An 18,887-nucleotide genomic window follows, 5' to 3' on the forward strand; every position below is an offset into this window, starting at 1 on the left:
GTCACATAACATAAAAATGTTGTAATGCTGTGGATAATGTAAAAGCTCCAGAAGTGATGGTTGGTGGGTGAAGGAATAGAAGAAATAGCAGACACACAGACATTTACTCATCTTCTTCCACTTAAAAATCCATGCTGGTGTCCGAAGATTATTTGACTTCGCTGTCACTGCTCCGCCAAATTTCCTCCAAAGCCCCCCAAACAGTCATTTTCTTCTTCTGTGCCATTATTATATTTGATGATCACGAGAGAAAAGAAACAACACTGAAAAGATTCACCAACAAACAGTTTGCACTTACGGCTGAGCATAAACCAATGTGAGTTCAATGCAGCCATGTCTACAGATTTTATACACAGAGCATACCTGTGTTATGCATGGACAATGACCTCTAACCCCATATTTGAAAGATGAGAGCCTCTAGTTTCCAACGATACCAGCCATGAGGGGTTAGGACAAAAAAAACAACATTGCATGTTGCTGCATTTCTCTGTCAAAATCCAACATGTCGAGTGGATCTTTAAATCACATATTGTTTGTTTACATAACTGTACAACAAAAAATGTTTGTGAAAAAATAATTTCGCAACTTGTTTTGGAAACTTTAAAGCCCCCTCTTGAAAGGCATATGGGTGAAAAAAAACATCATGTTTAACCCAGATTTAAATTGCTCAACCCCAATTTGGGCCAATCGGATGAAGGAAGTTAAATATTTGCAAGTAGAGAGAAAGGAGAAAGAGGAATTATCAAAGAAAGAGGGAGAATAAAACAGATCGGACCGACAAAGTAAAGAAGCCACCCCCTAATTAGTCTCCAGCATCAGTATTGTATCTGGTTTTACATGTAGAGCAGGGACAGTATAGGGTAGTTCATTGTTATTGTTTTGATGCGGGTTTTTTGCGCATGCGCGCCGGACTGGTAGGCAAAAGACGACCACAATGGCGGACGCAAACAGAGAAACTGACGAGTTCTCCACGTATTTTTCTTCTTTAGATAACGTATCACAAGATCGTTTTAAGAGTAAGTTGATGGTTGATGGTATCAGATTGCCAGATCCACACAGCAAAAGCCTGAAGGGACGGAGTGAGTCTGTGAAATGCTGACCAAGGGTTCTGTACCGCGACATACAGCTGCCTTATAAACACGGCAGGCCAGTACACACGAGAGAGCATGAAAGCATGAAACCACTGGATGGCTACAATTATTTTATATCGGGAAAAAGGCTCCAGCAACGCTCGCGACGCCATGAGGGATTAAGAGGTCAGAAAATGGATGGATGGATGGATGTTGTTCACACATGTTTGTGCAACAGCACAAAGCGGCTTTGGACACAGGTCGCGTCTCAGCAGATAGGAAGACCCGCCCGGTAGGTTAAAAAAAACATTTTTCACTACGGATTATTTAGGTGTTTTTGTCTTGTTAAAATGGGTGTTGGTGTCGGCGACATTGCAACGTAAACACAGAAGTACTAGCGCCCGTGAACGGGGGGGTAATAGCAGCAGTGGCTGCTGTAGCTGCTGCTAGCTGCAGCAGCTACAGCAGCCGCTGCCTGCTCCGCCGCAGTTGTCTGAAGCAGCAGCGGCTGCTGCTTCAGACAACGGCTGCTGCTGCTACCGCCCCTCCGGCCCGTGTAGTGATCGCCACCTCCCCTCCGCCGCTATTTAAGTAGCACAATGACTAGAGCAGAATTAAGTTGTATTTACCGGAGATGAAGTGTAGACTGCAAATTCTGTCGTAGAATGGTGGCTCCCCCAGTCCATTGGGAGTGTCTGCCTGCGCTCTTTTCATTGAAATTATCCATTTCTTTCTTCGTCCTTCCTCCTTCGGTAAATGACAGAAACGTACATCCAACGATTTGGAATGCCTCTGTGTGCAACCGGGAGCGCAACAAGTCTTAGGCATTGTTTAGATTCCAAAAATAAACGAAGTAAAAGTACGCTCTAAATCATCCGTTTTGTCATGTAGTAGACGAGAACTGTACTGTTTTTGCCTACACGCCGGACCCGGATGTAGCGCTGACGTCACGCGGAAACTACCCTATAAGGGGCAGTTTGTGCTTGGTATTATTGTAAATAATACCAAGTATTGGTTTGTGCTCAAAATGAGCAGTTTGTGCACAAACTGCTCATTTTGAGCACAAACCAATACTTGGTATTATTTACAATAATACTAGGTATTGATGTAAAGACGATGAAGCCTATAAATGGAAACAAACTTTCATGTGACAGTGCTTGCACACTGTTTAATTGGTGTATATTTACTTATTTAATAAACTTGAGCCTACATCCTCCGAGTCCCATTATTGTATAAAGGAGAGAAACCAAAAAGGAGAAAAACCAAAAGACTGCTTGGTCTAATTAACCTCCTGAACAATCTACAACATAAAATGGAATCCTGAAATTTGGACAGAGAGGAATGAAGGCAAAGCAAGATCATTGATATTAAAGTGCATAAATGACAGATTGTGTGTGATTGATATTTTTTATACACTATGTACTCATCATGCCAATAACAAGTTAATTCAAACCTTCAGTGCAGGACCTCAAAATATTTTGTCAAACATGGAAATATTTAAGAAGTGAAAGGAGACAAACAGAAAAGTGAGAAAGATATGACACTTGATGTACTTGCTGAGATGATCCCAGTACTAGTATCTTTACTCTAGAAAATAGTTGATAGTTGATAGTTTATGTATTCTTTATAGTACTTACTCAGTGCAGTTCTTTTCAGACAATGTGGCACATCCTTGGGGCCTGATTTAAAATCCTGGCCTTCTAAATCATTCTAAATGTGACAACAGCATCCCTGCTGTTTGGTCTGTACCTGCAGGCTGTAGTATGATGATTATAATTAATAAACTCCTAGAAAAGGACAAACTTAATGTAATTGAAGTTTGTCTTCAATATTAATGGCTTGATATTACTTTTGCCATTGAGGTTCATAGCTAGTTAAATGTTGACTGCAGGTACAAGTCTAGCTTAAAGCCTTTATATTGTTATATTGTTGTTAATATTATAGTTAAAAAGGCGTGGTATTGTTGAAACATTGTAGTTGTTAGAAACAATTGTTATATGTTTTAAATTAACCCATATATAAATGTAAAAAGGAATAATAAAAAATACTGATGGCCTCCTAGAAAAGAGTGACAAGTTAAACCTGGAAGAAAACAGCTTATATATAGCTCAGTTTATGTGTACAAAATACCTCATTCTGATATTTATTCCACCTAGTGTCTTATGCATTCAGAACTATTAAAATGCAATTATCTGTCTCCTCTCTCATACAGTGCTCCAGTGGGGATAGTGAATCAAACTGATGTAATGGGATTGACACAATTTGTTTAGGTTTTGAGGAGATCGCACATAACAAAGTGACAAAAAGCTGCATTGCAATAATTAGCAATAAAATGGCCAAATTACTGTTAAATAAAAACAAACATAAATCAGGTGAAAATAAGATAATGTAACAAATGCAATCTATTTAACTTTACTGTTTTAAGGTACAGAAAGGGTGGCCTCATATTCATGCCACCATATTTACGACCTCAAGGCTGAAAAATTAGCGAGGGGCCTAAAAACATTTTACCAAAATGTATTTTAAATTGAACGGTAAAATGCCCACAGAATATAATGAAGGAAATAATGTCCTCAAGCGTTTGCTGATGGATGTTGGGAAAAAAGAAAAAGATAAAAATTCAACTGTTCCAGAATATTTATGTGTAAAACACTAAAACAGTAAATCGTTTTCTTTAAACTAAATGCAACATTTATGTTCCAGTGCAGCATCACATCTCCTGGCAAATCCTTTACTGAAGCACTAACATCACTATGACAAATGTAGAAACTAAATTGTCAGACGGCCTTAATGTAACTATTGACTGTCTTAAAAATGAGCAAAGACAATGAAAATGAACTACGCCAACACTGGATTTATATCTGACCCAGGTAGACAGCAGTTTATCAATACCTGGAAATAGAGCTATCTGATAAGATAAGATAAGATAAGATAGGCTTTATTGATCTCACATTGGAGAAATTCACTTGCCACATCAGCTCATAAGAGAAGGTGCAAAGGTAGGAAAGGTGATAAGAGAAGGACCGCTCCATTTCCAGAACACTACGATCAAAAAATTAACTATTCCTACAAGTTCCCAGAACCAGATTTAAAAGCAGAGCAGACTGTAGAATTGCCGTTACTACACCTAATATGTGGAACAGCTTACCTTAATATAAGATCTGGCCAAAGGTTGGAACATTTTAAATCACTCCTAAAAACTCATTTATATACCTTGACAACTAAATGATGTGTGACTCTAAACTACCTGTCCCATTTCTTCTTTTTTATTTGTTTTATTCTTATGTTTTATTCAAATGTATTTAATTCATTGATGGTTTTATGAAAACTGTACAGAACTTTGGTGCTGTTAGAAACTGTTTTTAAAGTGCTCTATGAACAAAATTGACATTGATGGCTGAAGTTATTACTTTTTGAATTAAACTTAATGACCAGATCTCCTGGAGTGGCAGAATATGATGGATCGCAGAAAACAGTGAAACACCTGCCGGGCAGCCAGGGGCCACCTCCGCTATCAGCACCTCTGGCTGGTTTGGATGCTGCTGCTAAAGTAGACGCTCCACCACAGCCACCATTAAATGCCTATTTTCACACATTTGGAGGCATCTGCCTGAAGGGCTTGCCTCTTTTTAACTAAATTTTTTTGGGGACTCCTTTTTGATTTTTGCCACTCTCCCCGTTGTTCTCCGTTTTCCTATTTCTGCATATGATTGAGTGATTGACAGCTGTGGCCTGAGAAGGACTGGGCCTCAGCCCTCGGCTGCTGTAACTGGTCCAGCACAGAATAAATCATGACTATTGGGCGGCTCTAGCAGTTTTGTGTACCAATAACCATCAAAACTAAAAAAAAAGTTCAAGCAAAGAAAAAATACATAAATTGATTATAAAAAACACCGCCCGGCCCGAAATCACCACCGGCCCACCGGGCAAGTGCATGATAGCCTCCAGCGGTGGACATCTGTCTGGCACTCCACCACATTGAAAAGTTAAAGGGCAGATATGATGAAAAATCTACTTTATCAAACGTTTGCCTTTGTTATGATAGTATCAATAATATGGCTAAAGTGCCATTTTACAAAATTAATGCATGTCGGAGTAATCCTCATGAATTCAGCTCTCTGAGCAGCATCTGTTCCACGTCCATAACAGTTCCACGCAGAGCTGTCATTACCTGCCCCCTACAGAAATACCTACCTTTACCGCTCTGCCACTGGCCAGTAAACAACTCTCCATTTTTCTCCAACCAGCGAGGGGTGATGTGAGCAGAGCGTGAATAGTTCTGCTCATGTTGAGACGAAGAGGCTCCTTTAGCACCTGATTTGCACAGTGACAGCAACTGCTATTTTTATTTAGCTATATAGAAAATATCTAACTGCTGAAAATATATGTTCAGCTGCAAGAGGTCTCAGCCTTTGTTCAGCCTTCCTAAAGAAGAGTCTAATTGCCATAAGTGGTTGGATTTTATTTTTGGATGCATGCTAAAAAAAAAAACAAGCTTTATCTGTCTTTGTCTGTGACCGTCACTTCACTGATGAATGCTTGGTGAACCTCGGCTTGTACCAAAGCAGATTCTCCGGCAGCCATTAGTAAATTCAATTTCAATTCAATTCAATTTTATTTATATAGCGCCAAATCATGAAACATGTCATCTCAAGGCACTTTACAAAGTCAAGTTCAATCATATTATACAGATTGGGTCAGATTATACAGATTGGTCAAAAATGTCCTATATAAGGAAACCAGTTGATTGCATCAAAGTCCCGACAAGCAGCATTCACTCCTGGGGAACCGTAGAGCCACAGTGAGAGTCGTCTGCATTGTACATGGCTTTGCTGCAATCCCTCATACTTAGCAAGCATGAAGCGACAGTGGGAAGAAAAACTCCCCATTAACGGGAAGGAAAACCTCCGGCAGAACCGGGCTCAGTATGAACAGTCATCTGCCTCGACCGACTGGGGTTACAGAAGACAGAGCAGAGACACAACAAGAGAGACAAAAAAAGCACAGAAGCGCACATTGATCCAGTAGTGTGTTCTACATTAGATGGTAGTAGCGGGTGAGCTGTCTTCTCTGGATGATGTCACAGTTAACAGAACGCCAGACCAGGTGTACCTATTATGAAGATAAAAGAGAGAGAACAGAAAGTTAAAGCAGAAATGACAACACATAATGCATAATTGAAGAACAGTAGAACTCTAAAGAGTGAGAAAATTAGATCCTGATGTCCTCCAGCAGCCTAAGCCTATAGCAGTAAAACTATAAAGGTAGCTCAGAGTAACATGAGCCATTCTAGTTATAAGTTTTGTCAAAAAGGAAAGTTTTAAGATTAGTCTTAAAAGTAGACAGGGTGTCTGCCTCGCGGACCAAAACTGGGAGTTGGTTCCACAGGAGAGGAGCCTGATAGCTAAAGGATCTGCCTCCCATTCTACTTTTAGAGACTCTAGGAACCACCAGCAGACCTGCAGTCTGAGAGCGAAGTGCTCTGTTAGGAACAAACAGAGTAATCAGAGCTCTGATATATGATGGAGTTTGATTATTAAGGGCTTCGTACGTTAGAAGGAGAATTTTAAATTCTATTCTTGATTTAACAGGAAGCCAATGAAGGGAAGCTAAAATTGGAGAAATATGATCCCGCTTGTTGATTTTCATCAGAACTCTTGCTGCAGCATTTTGGATCAGCTGAAGGCTTTGAACTGCATTTTGTGAACTTCCTGATAGTAAAAATTACAATAGTCCAGCCTTGAAGTAACAAATGCATGGACCAGTTTTTCAGCATCACTCCTGGACAGAATGTTTCTGATTTTGGCGATATTCCGGAGGTGAAAAAAGGAAACTCTGGAAACCTGTTTAATATGGGATTTAAATGACATGTCTTGGTCGAAAACAACACCAAGATTTTTTGCTTTATTACCAGAGGCCAGGTTAATGCCACCCAGATTAAGTGATTGGTTAAGAAGTTTATTTTTTGAGGACTCTGGCCCAAAGATTACAACTTCGGTCTTGTCAGAATTTCGATGCAGGAAATTTAAAGTCATCCAGCTTTTGATGTCATCAAGACATGACTGCAGTCGAAGTAATTGATTGGATTCATCAGGATTTAAGGATAAATATAGCTGAGTGTCATCAGCATAACAGTGGAAATTAATCCCATGCTGTCTGATAATTTTGCCTACCGGAAGCATATATATAGTAAATAGAATTGGTCCAAGGACTGAACCCTGTGGTACTCCACAGGTGACCCTAGAGTTTGAGGAAGATTTATTATTAACATGAACAAATTGGAATCTGTCTGACAGATAAGATTTAAACCAGCCTAATGCTTTCCCCTTAATCCCTACAGTATGCTCAAGTCTTTGTAGGAGAATATTGTGATCAACTGTATCAAATGCAGCACTGAGATCTAACAGGACAAGTACAGACACAAGTCCATTGTCTGAGGCTATGAGAATATCATTAGTGACCTTCACCAGAGCTGTTTCAGTGCTATGATGAGCTCTGAAGCCTGACTGAAACTCCTCAAGTAGGTCATTACTTTGTAAATGTTCACAAAGTTGATTAGCAACTACTTTCTCAAGAATTTTAGATAAGAAAAGAAGATTAGATATAGGTCTGTAATTTACTAACTCATTTTGATCAAGAGAAGGTTTCTTAAGTAAAGGTTTAATAACAGCTACTTTAAAAGCCTGTGGTACATATCCATTTACTAAGGATAGATTAATCATGTCTAAAATAGGGCCACTGATCAAAGGGAATATGTCCTTAAACAACTTGGTTGGGATTAGGTCTAACATACAGGTAGGAGGTTTAGATGAAGCTAAAATTTTAGATAGCTCAGAAAGCTCTACTGCTTCTAAACAGTTCAAACACTGCACAGGTTCTAAAGAAGCAAGTGTGATGCTTTAGAATCTCAGTCTAAACTGTAACAGTAATGTTGGGGGATATCATGTTTAGAGCTTCCTCCACTGCATTATAGGCCTGGTGCGCCACCAGGTTTTACTTGACCCACTCACCAGGCTAAGCGTTTATTTATGTTAAATATGTTTTTTTTAATCAGTGAGCAACAGTGATGCCAAAGGTAGTATACAGTAAGGTTGTCAAAATAATCTATGCCTCCCAGACAATAAGCCTCTCGGATAAGCCAACGTTAGCAGTCATAAACTTGAAGGACACAGACTGTCCTTCTGAACCCCACCTTCAAGCTGCGCAGTGCTGCACCACGCACATAAACCCCTGTTCCGCGCAAACCTCCCTGATCAGCGCAACAACCTCCTGCCGACACACGCCAGCCCATTACTACAACTACCAACAGGATTAGCCAATTGCTGGAGTTGCCTTTAAAGGTGAATGTTCTGTTTAAACTGTTGTAGATCACTGAAACATCATTAGATTACTTCCCAGCAGAGGGCGCTGGTGACAAAGTAATTTTGCCACTGCAGATATTTGCAGCTTTAATATTGTTGGTTCGTTATTTTTTATCAGGATAAAAAAAGGAAATAGATAAAACTGGATTTTAAATGATCTGCAAACTGTAAAAAACACTTTTTAAAAATTTGATTCAAATATTTACTGTATACCACTACCTAGAAGGGTGAATTTTCCAATAATTATCCAATTGTCCAATAATTGGTTTAGCAGTAATAATACATATTTATATAGCAGTTTTCACACACACAAAAAAAAAACTCAGAGCATGCTTCACAGATAAAAACAAAACAAAAAAAAAAACAAAAAAAAAAAAACACAACAAGGGACTTTAAAAAAAACCAACATTATTAGTTCAAAGCTTTTCTGCAACAAAAAAGACTTTTGCTGCTTTGTAAAAGAGTCAATGGAGCTCTAAAATTTCCTGGCAACCAATGAAGGGAAGCCAAGACAGGAGTAAAACTATAATAGTGGCAGGTCAAGATAGGTTGGACTACAAACTAATCTAATGATGTTTCATTGAACTACAAGACTTTAAAAAGAAGATTAACCTTTAAACACAAACAAATAGGATTTTAATCTTGATTTAAAGGAACTCAGGTTTTCAGCACTTTTACAGTTTTCTGGGAGTTTGTTCCAGATCAGTGGAGCATAGGAACTAAATGCTGCTTCTCCATGTCTGGTTCTGGTTCTGGTTCTGCAGAGCAGGCTGGAGCCAGAAGACCTGAGTGGTCTGGAGGGTTGATGCCCTGATAACAAGTCTGTGATGGATTTAGGTGCTAATTCAGGGATTTATAGACTAACAAAAGGATTTTAAAGTCTATTCTCTGAGATCCAGGGAGCCATGGAAGGACTTCAGAACCGGGTCCATGTTCTCTACGTTCTTAGTCTTAGTGAGGACTTCAGAACCGGGTCCATGTTCTCTACGTTCTTAGTCTTAGTGGAAGGACTTCAGAACCGGGTCCATGTTCTCTACGTTCTTAGTCTTAGTGGAAGGACTTCAGAACCGGGTCCATGTTCTCTACGTTCTTAGTCTTAGTGGAAGGACTTCAGAACCGGGTGCATGTTCTCTACGTTCTTAGTCTTAGTGGAAGGACTTCAGAACCGGGTCCATGTTCTCTACGTTCTTAGTCTTAGTGGAAGGACTTCAGAACCGGGTCCATGTTCTCTACGTTCTTAGTCTTAGTGAGGACTTCAGAACCGGGTCCATGTTCTCTACGTTCTTAGTCTTAGTGAGGACTTCAGAACCAGGTCCATGTTCTCTACGTTCTTAGTCTTAGTGGAAGGACTTCAGAACCAGGTCCATGTTCTCTACATTCTTAGTCTTAGTGGAAGGAATTCAGAACCGGGTGCATGTTCTCTACGTTCTTAGTCTTAGTGGAAGGACTTCAGAATCGGGTCCATGTTCTCTACGTTCTTAGTCTTAGTGGAAGGACTTCAGAACCGGGTCCATGTTCTCTACATTCTTAGTCTTAGTGGAAGGACTTCAGAACCGGGTCCATGTTCTCTACGTTCTTAGTCTTAGTGGAAGGACTTCAGAACCGGGTGCATGTTCTCTACATTCTTAGTCTTAGTGGAAGGACTTCAGAACCGGGTCCATGTTCTCTACGTTCTTAGTCTTAGTGAGGACGTCAGAACCGGGTCCATGTTCTCTACGTTCTTAGTCTTAGTGAGGACTTCAGAACCGGGTCCATGTTCTCTACGTTCTTAGTCTTAGTGGAAGGACTTCAGAACCGGGTCCATGTTCTCTACATTCTTAGTCTTAGTGGAAGGACTTCAGAACCGGGTGCATGTTCTCTACGTTCTTAGTCTTAGTGGAAGGACTTCAGAACCGGGTCCATGTTCTCTACGTTCTTAGTCTTAGTGAGGACGTCAGAACCGGGTCCATGTTCTCTACGTTCTTAGTCTTAGTGAGGACTTCAGAACCGGGTCCATGTTCTCTACGTTCTTAGTCTTAGTGAGGACTTCAGAACCGGGTCCATGTTCTCTACGTTCTTAGTCTTAGTGAGGACTTCAGAACCGGGTCCATGTTCTCTACGTTCTTAGTCGTAGTGAGGACTTCAGAACCGGGTCCATGTTCTCTACGTTCTTAGTCGTAGTGAGGACTTCAGAACCGGGTCCATGTTCTCTACGTTCTTAGTCTTAGTGAGGACTTCAGAACTGGTCCATGTTCTCTACGTTCTTAGTCTTAGTGAGGACTTCAGAACTGGTCCATGTTCTCTACGTTCTTAGTCTTAGTGAGGACTTCAGAACCGGGTCCATGTTCTCTACGTTCTTAGTCTCAGTGAGGACGTGGGCAGCAGCGTTCTGGATCAGCTGCAGCGTTCTGATCCACTTTTTAGGCAGACCTGTGAAAACACCGTTGCAGTTATCAGTTCTACTAAATATAAACGCATGGATTAGTTTTTCCAGATCCTGCTTCCTCAATAAATAATATCGTATCAAATTCTAATAAAGTAACTATAAAATGAGACTTGAATGGAAGGCTGCATACTTAAATGTCTTTATGATCTGAATTACTGCTTAGTTGTTAAGAGAAACAAACAAATAAAGATGGACAGAAATTTGTAACACCTGCGTGAAAGAAATGAAGCAACCAGAACCAATCAGGAAATAATAGGAAGTTTAATTTATTGCTTTTTTCTTATTCCTCTATATCTGTAAAGATTTGTGAAACCTGTGGTTAATATTAAACAATTTATTAAAAGGTGATTTTTTAAAGAAAAAATTTAATTATAACAATCCGTTACAATGATCTTGTATAGAAAAGTAACATTTGAAGATGCCTGGATATGATGATTTAAACCTTTAATTCTTCATGAGTTGATTCCTGTTGGTTAACCTTTGACCCAATGCAATGGTTGCATGAAGTTTTAGGCTTAGAACTTATTTCACTTTATGTTTTTGGTTTCCTCTACAAATGAAAAGGAAAACGTTTCCAGTTTTGCTGCCAAATGCTTCTGATCCTTTAGAATCTGCATCGATTAACCAAAGGCAGAGATCAACTCTGTTATCTGAGAGAAGATTGGACTAAAAGAAAAACCCGTCACTTGTTTTTGTCTGCTTGTTTCACATCTCTGAAATCAGACAGCATAAAAGTTTCCTATGGGAAGACTTGAATAAATAAAGAAAATAGAAGAATATGGCCAAGGAGGAGGAAGGGGGAGTGGGAAATTGTAACCCCATTGGTCGTCATGGTGGGGCTGGGGGTTGTGGTGTTGGTGCCGTTGTTCTCATTGGCGGTGACGGCCGGAGACAAGAAGGTTCCCAGGGTACGAGTCAGGAAGGACTGAAAATGGTCCAGTTTTTCAAAGGTCATCATGGGCTCAGCTCGCTCCCTCCTGGTGGAGTTGTTCACATATGACAGCACGACCGCCTGGAACCAGGACCCGTCCTGCTCACACATGAGTGGGCCGCCAGAGTCACTCTGAAACAGAGGGAAAACTCATCATCTTCTGCACATTTAGACAGGCTTTTAAACCATGAATCATTTTAGAACATGCTAATCTCTCCAATTAGCAACCGTTATGAGTGACAGAAAAACACGTTTTAACCAAAGTCCCTCTAAAGCCCCATTATTCACTGCACTGAGTAACATCTGTATGCAAACAATGATAACAACTGGTTTTTAGTCTAGTTTCAGAGTTTAGTTTTATGTTTAGTCACACGTATGACCAGTGACGCGCCGTCAGGCCCAGGGCAGTCAAACTTTTTTACAGTAGCAGGCCACACACTATCAGGTAGGAGGGTGCACTTATGCCGGTTCCCGAGCCCCGGAGGGGAGCATTTTGAAAAATAGAGTCTCCCTGATGCATTTTGGAAGCTTTTAAGACAGGTGATTATTTAAACAATGGAGTCAGAGTGCATGTTTTAAATTGAATAAAATGCAAAAAAAGAAGTGAATGATCAATTCTTCAAAAACAATCTTTGTTTTTTTAATTATTATTCTTAAAACATATTTTTTTTCACATAATGTTATCATCATGTTTTAACAAGGTAAGTTAATCTCCATCAGATTAGGTGAGGTCTATTCATCTTAATATTATTATTCACAGTTCTGTTCTAAAAACTATCGTAACATTTCTTCACGAACCAAGTACAATTTTTATGATAAAAATACAGGGTTGGAATTTGAAATTGAATTTACATGTTGAATTTATTTCAGTCATTTTGCTCTTTCGGAATCTCTTATCTCAGTTTAATTTCACTTGCACTCAATAGCATATCATCGGCGAGGATTCTAGAGACGAACACAAAATGCATCCCCTGAATAACTTTGATAATTTGCTGCGGTAATATTATATTATATGTAATATTATAGATTTTTCAGAATAAAAAGCTTACAGATGTGCATAATCAAAAAATATCAGAAATACAATTATAGAGCATCCAGTATTGTAAGAAAGCCCACGCTGTTTCTGGATAAATACATTATTGTATGAGTTAAGTTCTAACTGTTTTATGCCTCTTTCCCTGTAAGTTTGAAATGTCCCATGCTCCTGAATGCACCATAGCTTTCTGATGCTCGTGAATGCATCACACTGGTCTATGAACGCGGTGCTGTGCACGTTTGATCTTCCGCTTAAGACAAAGCTTTGCAGTTTCAAAACTCACGTCGGCTCTCACGGTTTTATTGCACTTTTCGGCATAACACCGGTCTGTGTTTTGATTGGAAAAGTAGCATCTCGGTTGGAACAAGGAACCCAATCTCTCGTTAATGTTGCTCTCAGTGGAGACAGATGCTAAGCTGATTCTTGGGATGTATAATCGGGGAAATGTAGGCGGCGGCAAGAGCTGCTATAGACGGCGATTTGCCGCCGTTGACTGGCTACTTTTGACCGCCCTGCAGGCCTCACCTTTCATCATGATGATTATAATATTAACAATGTTAAGCAAAAATAAAATTGACCATTTGACTGTGCTACAAATTTGTTTTCTATATTATTATGGTGGAAATCACTGACTTTACGCATCGCCTGTTCAGATACATAAGAGAAGAGCGAGGTGACGAATGAGGAGCAGGACATTCCCTCTGGCGCTGTGTCACACACTGATTGATGTATGTAGTTGGAGCATGCCCACTGCTATCTCTCTTTACATCATTTATATACATGTTAAGGTAAACATGTACCACACATGCTGAGGTTCTAACCTCAGCAGAGCTCCACATATCCATCTGGGATCGCTCCATTGGAGTTGTATTTCAAAAGGGGGGTTCTTATCAAAAATCCTTGCAAATGATTGGATAAACCACTTATCAGTCATCTTTACTGACGTGCTACTATTGAGGACGAATTGTCACCACTGTTTCCTTGCTGCGAGCCGCCATTGTTGTCTGAAACCAAACAGTTGCTTTTCTGATACGTCTCATCTACGAAAATCACGCTCGGCGATCCTGATTGGCTCATCCATTTTATGTGGTATTGAAATCCCTCCCAATGGCAGCGATTCCAGATGCATGTGTGGAGCCGTGTGGAGCTATGCGGAACGCAATTCAGCTGATGAGAGTCAGGTAAGAGGTTCCACAATCTGTAAAATAATTTCTAATCCTCCCTAAATTTGAGTGAAAATTAAAAGGGCGGGGCAGAAAGTACCGTACCACACAGATAGGAGGCAGTGCTGAGCCACCTGGGAACAATAGGTGACAGATGCACATCGCTGTGTGCTTTGCTTTTACTCACAGGGTGCAGGTGTTGCACTGACAAATCTAATGGTACTTTTAATTTTTTTCAGAGAAAATGGAAGATTTAAGTCTCTAAACCAGGGGTGTCAAACTAATTTTGGTTTAGGGGCCGCATTCAGCTTAATCTGATCTCAAGAGGGCCACACGAGTTAACTCATTGCAAGATTAAATAGAACTAATAAATGTGGACTTGTTGTTGATTTTTATATTAAATTAATTTCACTTTTACACAATATATTATGAATAACCTCAGCGTTTTTTTAAGAAAAGTATGTGCAATTTCAACAGTACTTTTACTCAGTTAAACATTTACTTGTGCATTATGCATAAGAACTGATCACAGTGATTATACAATGTTGAAAAACATTTATTCACACTTTTGGAACTTAAAAACACTGTCCTACATGACAGAATATATCAAACAGATAAAAATTAAGAAATGATTAAAATTTTTCCACACCTGAAGCTTAATCTGCTAATTAAAACACAGCGCCCCTCGTGGACAATATAGGAACTGCATATTTTCACTTAAATGAAGTACATGTTTTTTTCAATAATTGTTTTATCATTCTCTTCCTTTTATCTCCTCTTTCTTTCACCTTTTGTTTTTTTTCTTCTTGTTCTTCCTTTCCTCTCCTACTTTCCCATTGTAGTGTCCCTATCATTTGAGATATTCCCTACATGAATCATAATAAAACTATTCACATTCATAAATCAAGCGGAGCACTATGGCAAAAGCAGTACTGCACCACTTGTGAAAATCAAATCTGATGAGCTCTTTTTGGCATTAAGACAACAATTCTTATTGCCACATTGCCAGACAGGACACTGGGGAAAAAAAAAATAAAAAAAATATATATATTTTTAATAATGATAATGCATTTAGCCACAGGGCCGGACTAAATTGTTGGGCGGGCCGAATTCGGCCCGCGGGCCGTATGTTTGACACCCCTGCTTTAAACTAAACGATTTAATGACATGAAGACTTTACCAAGAAGTCTCACATTCAAAGACAGACTGACCATCAGCCAGATGTGAAAGAGTACCAAAATAATGTACTCAAGTAAAAGAAGTTAGTTCTATAAAATTTTACTTAAATACAAGAAAAGTTACAAATGTAAAATGTTACTCGAGTAAAAGTACAACATACCTCATAAAAATTTTACTTTAACTGAAAATCCTTCTCGTACATTTCACAAAGGACAGATTGGTCACAACCTGTTTTTAATTCAATGAAGCATCTCAGCATCTGTCTCTGTCACACCAAACCATCTTAATTCTATGAAGCTCCTCTGTGGTTTTCCTCTTCTTCAGAACCTGGCAGGTCTGATCTTCATCCTATTCTTTGCCCAATATTTCCACTATCCCTTATCTACTAGTTTTAAATAACAGACTCCAAAATAAGCACTCAATCTATTTTCAGTTTTAGCCAATACAAATTATAATCATAGTTACCTAATAAAACTGATATTATTTACATAATATTTCAAATTCTTTTAAGCATGTTTACATGGATAAAGACTTGAACTTAAACCAGATACTACATGCAGTAATTAGATGCCACCTGGTTAACGCTACTGATTCTATTTTTAGGGTTAGATTACGTCCGTTGTTCTGTCGGTGTGGCATATCCTGTCAGAAAAGCATACCGGTAGTTGATTTTTAATCAAAAATACAGTTTACAAAAGATTAAAATCTGTTTTGACAGATTTATCATGTTTAGTCTGGAGCAGTTTGGGGGGAAGGTGCTAAATGCTAATAAATTGATCCACCAGAGTGAATGATTCAACACAAGATTAACGATTTTACCACGGCACTTGCTAAAATAAATTATAGAAAACTTCATTGTACATTAATTGGAATCGTACAATGGATGCAAATAAGCAATTTGTAATTAATGCGCAATATGCTGAAATGATGGTTGGAATTCAACATATGCACAACTATGCAGGTTTAATTGAGGCGTAAGTGCATTAACTGAGAGTGAGTGGAGAACAATCAGAACATTGCTAACTATGTTAAGGAGTAATAAAATAAATAAATAAATGTCCAAGAAAAATTTGCATAGTTTCTCACTAAACTCTATAACTTTCTTTAGAGTTTAAATGTGGAATTAAACTTGATGTTTTTAGGCAAACAGAGTTTACATTGTGTTATAAAAGCTGTTGCCTCTTTTGTACTTAAAATTGTCCCTTAAGTATAACCTTGAGTTTTCTTCTTTTTCTTGGTGGATGTGTTTTTGCTACTGCCACTAACATCCAACTGATGTGCCTCCTTGTTGGTATCTTGGGATTTCTTTTTTTTTAAAACAGTAACTGATATAAATTTAAATGTAACTGAGTAAAATACTTTAAATTAAATCATACTCAAGCACAGGTAAAAGTTCAGCTTTTCTAAACTACTTAGTTTACAAAACCACACACATATACAAATTGTACTTAATTACAGTAACTCGAGTAAAAATAACTACAGGTACTTTCCAACCCTGCCATAACGCAAAGGTGAGGAAGTACCCTTTTAACCTTTTTTCCTTCCTTTCTTTATTTCAATAACATATCTGGTGTGCTATCCAGTCCATAGGCGTTAGGTTGCTCGGAGTGATCAACTCTTCTGCTGCTTTGTTAACGCTAACAGCAGCAAGAATTAGAAAACAGATACCCTCCAAGCTGTCAAAGAGGACGAAACAGCTTTACAAAAGACTTAATTAAGCTCTTTGGATGAAGCATTGAAGAGATCACTCACAGTATGGGTGTTGTTATTTTTTAGCATGAATAATGTCATGTGGTGTGCGTGTGTAAAGTCAGGAACATTCATGTGTCTAACACTCATGAGACTTGAGTGCCCTGAATGCCTATAAGACACCACTCTGTACTGAATCTATGGTTTTACATATTAAAAACAAATTACTGAAATAAAAGAAACAATGTTGATAATACTATAATTGATCAATGAAGACACATCTGTCAGATTGGTCTCCTGTTTGAAATCAATGCCACTTAGCAGTTTCAATCAGATTTCATAACGCTGGAAAACACAAACAAAAAGAAAACAACTACATAACCCACAGTTAACAAACATGGCTGTGTACCTGCTCCAGAGTAAATAATCGAGTGCACATCATGTCAGTTGTTGATGCATCCCCACAATCTAACACTGTCGTCTGGAACTGCTGCAGAGCTTGCTTCTCTAAAGTTGGGGGGAAATATAAAAAATATATAATTCCTGGTAAATTTGACCTGATTTGCATTGGTCCTCATGATTCATCATTGCACAAATATTAACATTACTGTCTTACCTCCTCCTCTTCCAGAGCTCCAGCCGGCAGCCCAACATTCTGATCCTACTGAGAATGTTCTTCCGTTGCTTAAGCAGATGGGCTGGATGTAGTTGGTCATGGTGGGTGGAGGTGACAGCTTAAGCACTGCAATGTTGTTCCCTGTCTGGTTGCTCATAGTGATATTTACCACTTTCAACGACCTCTCGAATGGATTAGATCCATTCTGATGTAGACGACCCAACACGACTGTCCACTCAGACATATTAATGGAGCTGAGGGATAGAATATGGATAGATTTAAGCCTGAACAGATTTTCATCTTCCAGTTTAATGCTGTAACAACCTGGATTCAGCTTCTCACAAATCATTTTATCATTTACATGAACTTTACAGCAGTACATTCATCTCTCTCTTGCATTTTACTTATTATACTTCTGAACTATTATTTAATGAACTGATATGAATTTGGTCTTTGATATTAATGGTAATGACTTCTAATTTCCTCCTCAGGGCAAACGGTCCAAACACCAATAAAAATTTACCCGTCATTCTGAGCTTCAGCTTACCCTGAGAAGCAGCTGGCGTCTGTCAGCACAGAGTCCTTAGACACTAACGTTCCTCCACACACATGCTCGCTGTTCTTCTGCACGCTGGCCATCCACGGCCACTCACCAGCTGACGCCACTGAAGATCCATTAAAAATACGAGAACCTAGTGGAGCATGTCCACAGACAGCTGGAGAAAGAGGACACAGGTGAAAACAATAAACATATTTCACAAAAGAATTTGTGCAACTTAATTTGTATGGATGTCATTCAGAACTTTATCTGAAATCTAAGAAGTTTTCCATAGATATATGGCATTAGTTTCGGCTAAATAACGGTCCAACTGTCTGGGATGTTTCTCATGCTTGAATCCAAGCATTTATATTAGTAATTAAAGTTACAATAAGAGTTCTTCAAGTGTGATGCATTAAAACGCTGATTTTCAACAACAAATATAGGTTCTTCAATATATTTTAACCCACACCTGATATAGAACTTTAGGATCAAGATCCCAAATGTAAGGCCTTTTTTACACAACAAAACAGAAACATTTTGTTGTATTACTGTCTAGTAAAACATATCTGCACTTACCCGTTTCAATGACAATAGGAAAGGCAGTAAAGCAGTATTATTGTAGACTGTGACCCAGCAGCTAAATTATGTCCTCCTAACCATCCCACGTTTGACCTGGAGAGACGTCCAATTGATATTGTCCATGTGCAGTGTAATGTTACATACACAATTCAAACATTTAACCACAGCTAACCTAGACTGGAAAAATACAAACAAAAAAATGGATGGTAAAACTACTCGACCACTTAAGATATGTATTGCTAAACGCTGTGGCGCTATGTCACATTAACCCTGGGGTCACACACTGACTGTGGTGCG

The 18,887-nt window shown here is 38.9% G+C and overlaps 1 protein-coding gene across 2 annotated transcripts in view; it reads right to left on the reverse strand.

Annotated features, from left to right (window-relative positions):
- LOC105923620 (transmembrane protease serine 9) overlaps window positions 1-18,887 on the reverse strand; it is a 283,180-nt gene that overhangs the window by 244,825 nt on the left and 19,468 nt on the right. Inside the window, exons 7-10 of one of the 2 annotated variants that reach the window (XM_036148752.1) lie at window positions 18,018-18,186; window positions 17,471-17,724; window positions 17,264-17,361; window positions 11,110-11,919 (exon numbers count right to left, since the gene is read on the reverse strand). In XM_036148752.1, the coding sequence (XP_036004645.1) occupies window positions 11,596-11,919; window positions 17,264-17,361; window positions 17,471-17,724; window positions 18,018-18,186 (845 nt within the window). In that variant the 3' untranslated portion in view covers window positions 11,110-11,595. Of the gene's footprint in view, window positions 1-11,109; window positions 11,920-17,263; window positions 17,362-17,470; window positions 17,725-18,017; window positions 18,187-18,887 lie in introns of those variants that run through there. The other variant, XM_036148753.1, reaches the window with a different exon arrangement.

This window comes from Fundulus heteroclitus, chromosome 16, assembly GCF_011125445.2.
Source record: "Fundulus heteroclitus isolate FHET01 chromosome 16, MU-UCD_Fhet_4.1, whole genome shotgun sequence".
NCBI lineage: Eukaryota > Metazoa > Chordata > Actinopteri > Cyprinodontiformes > Fundulidae > Fundulus > Fundulus heteroclitus.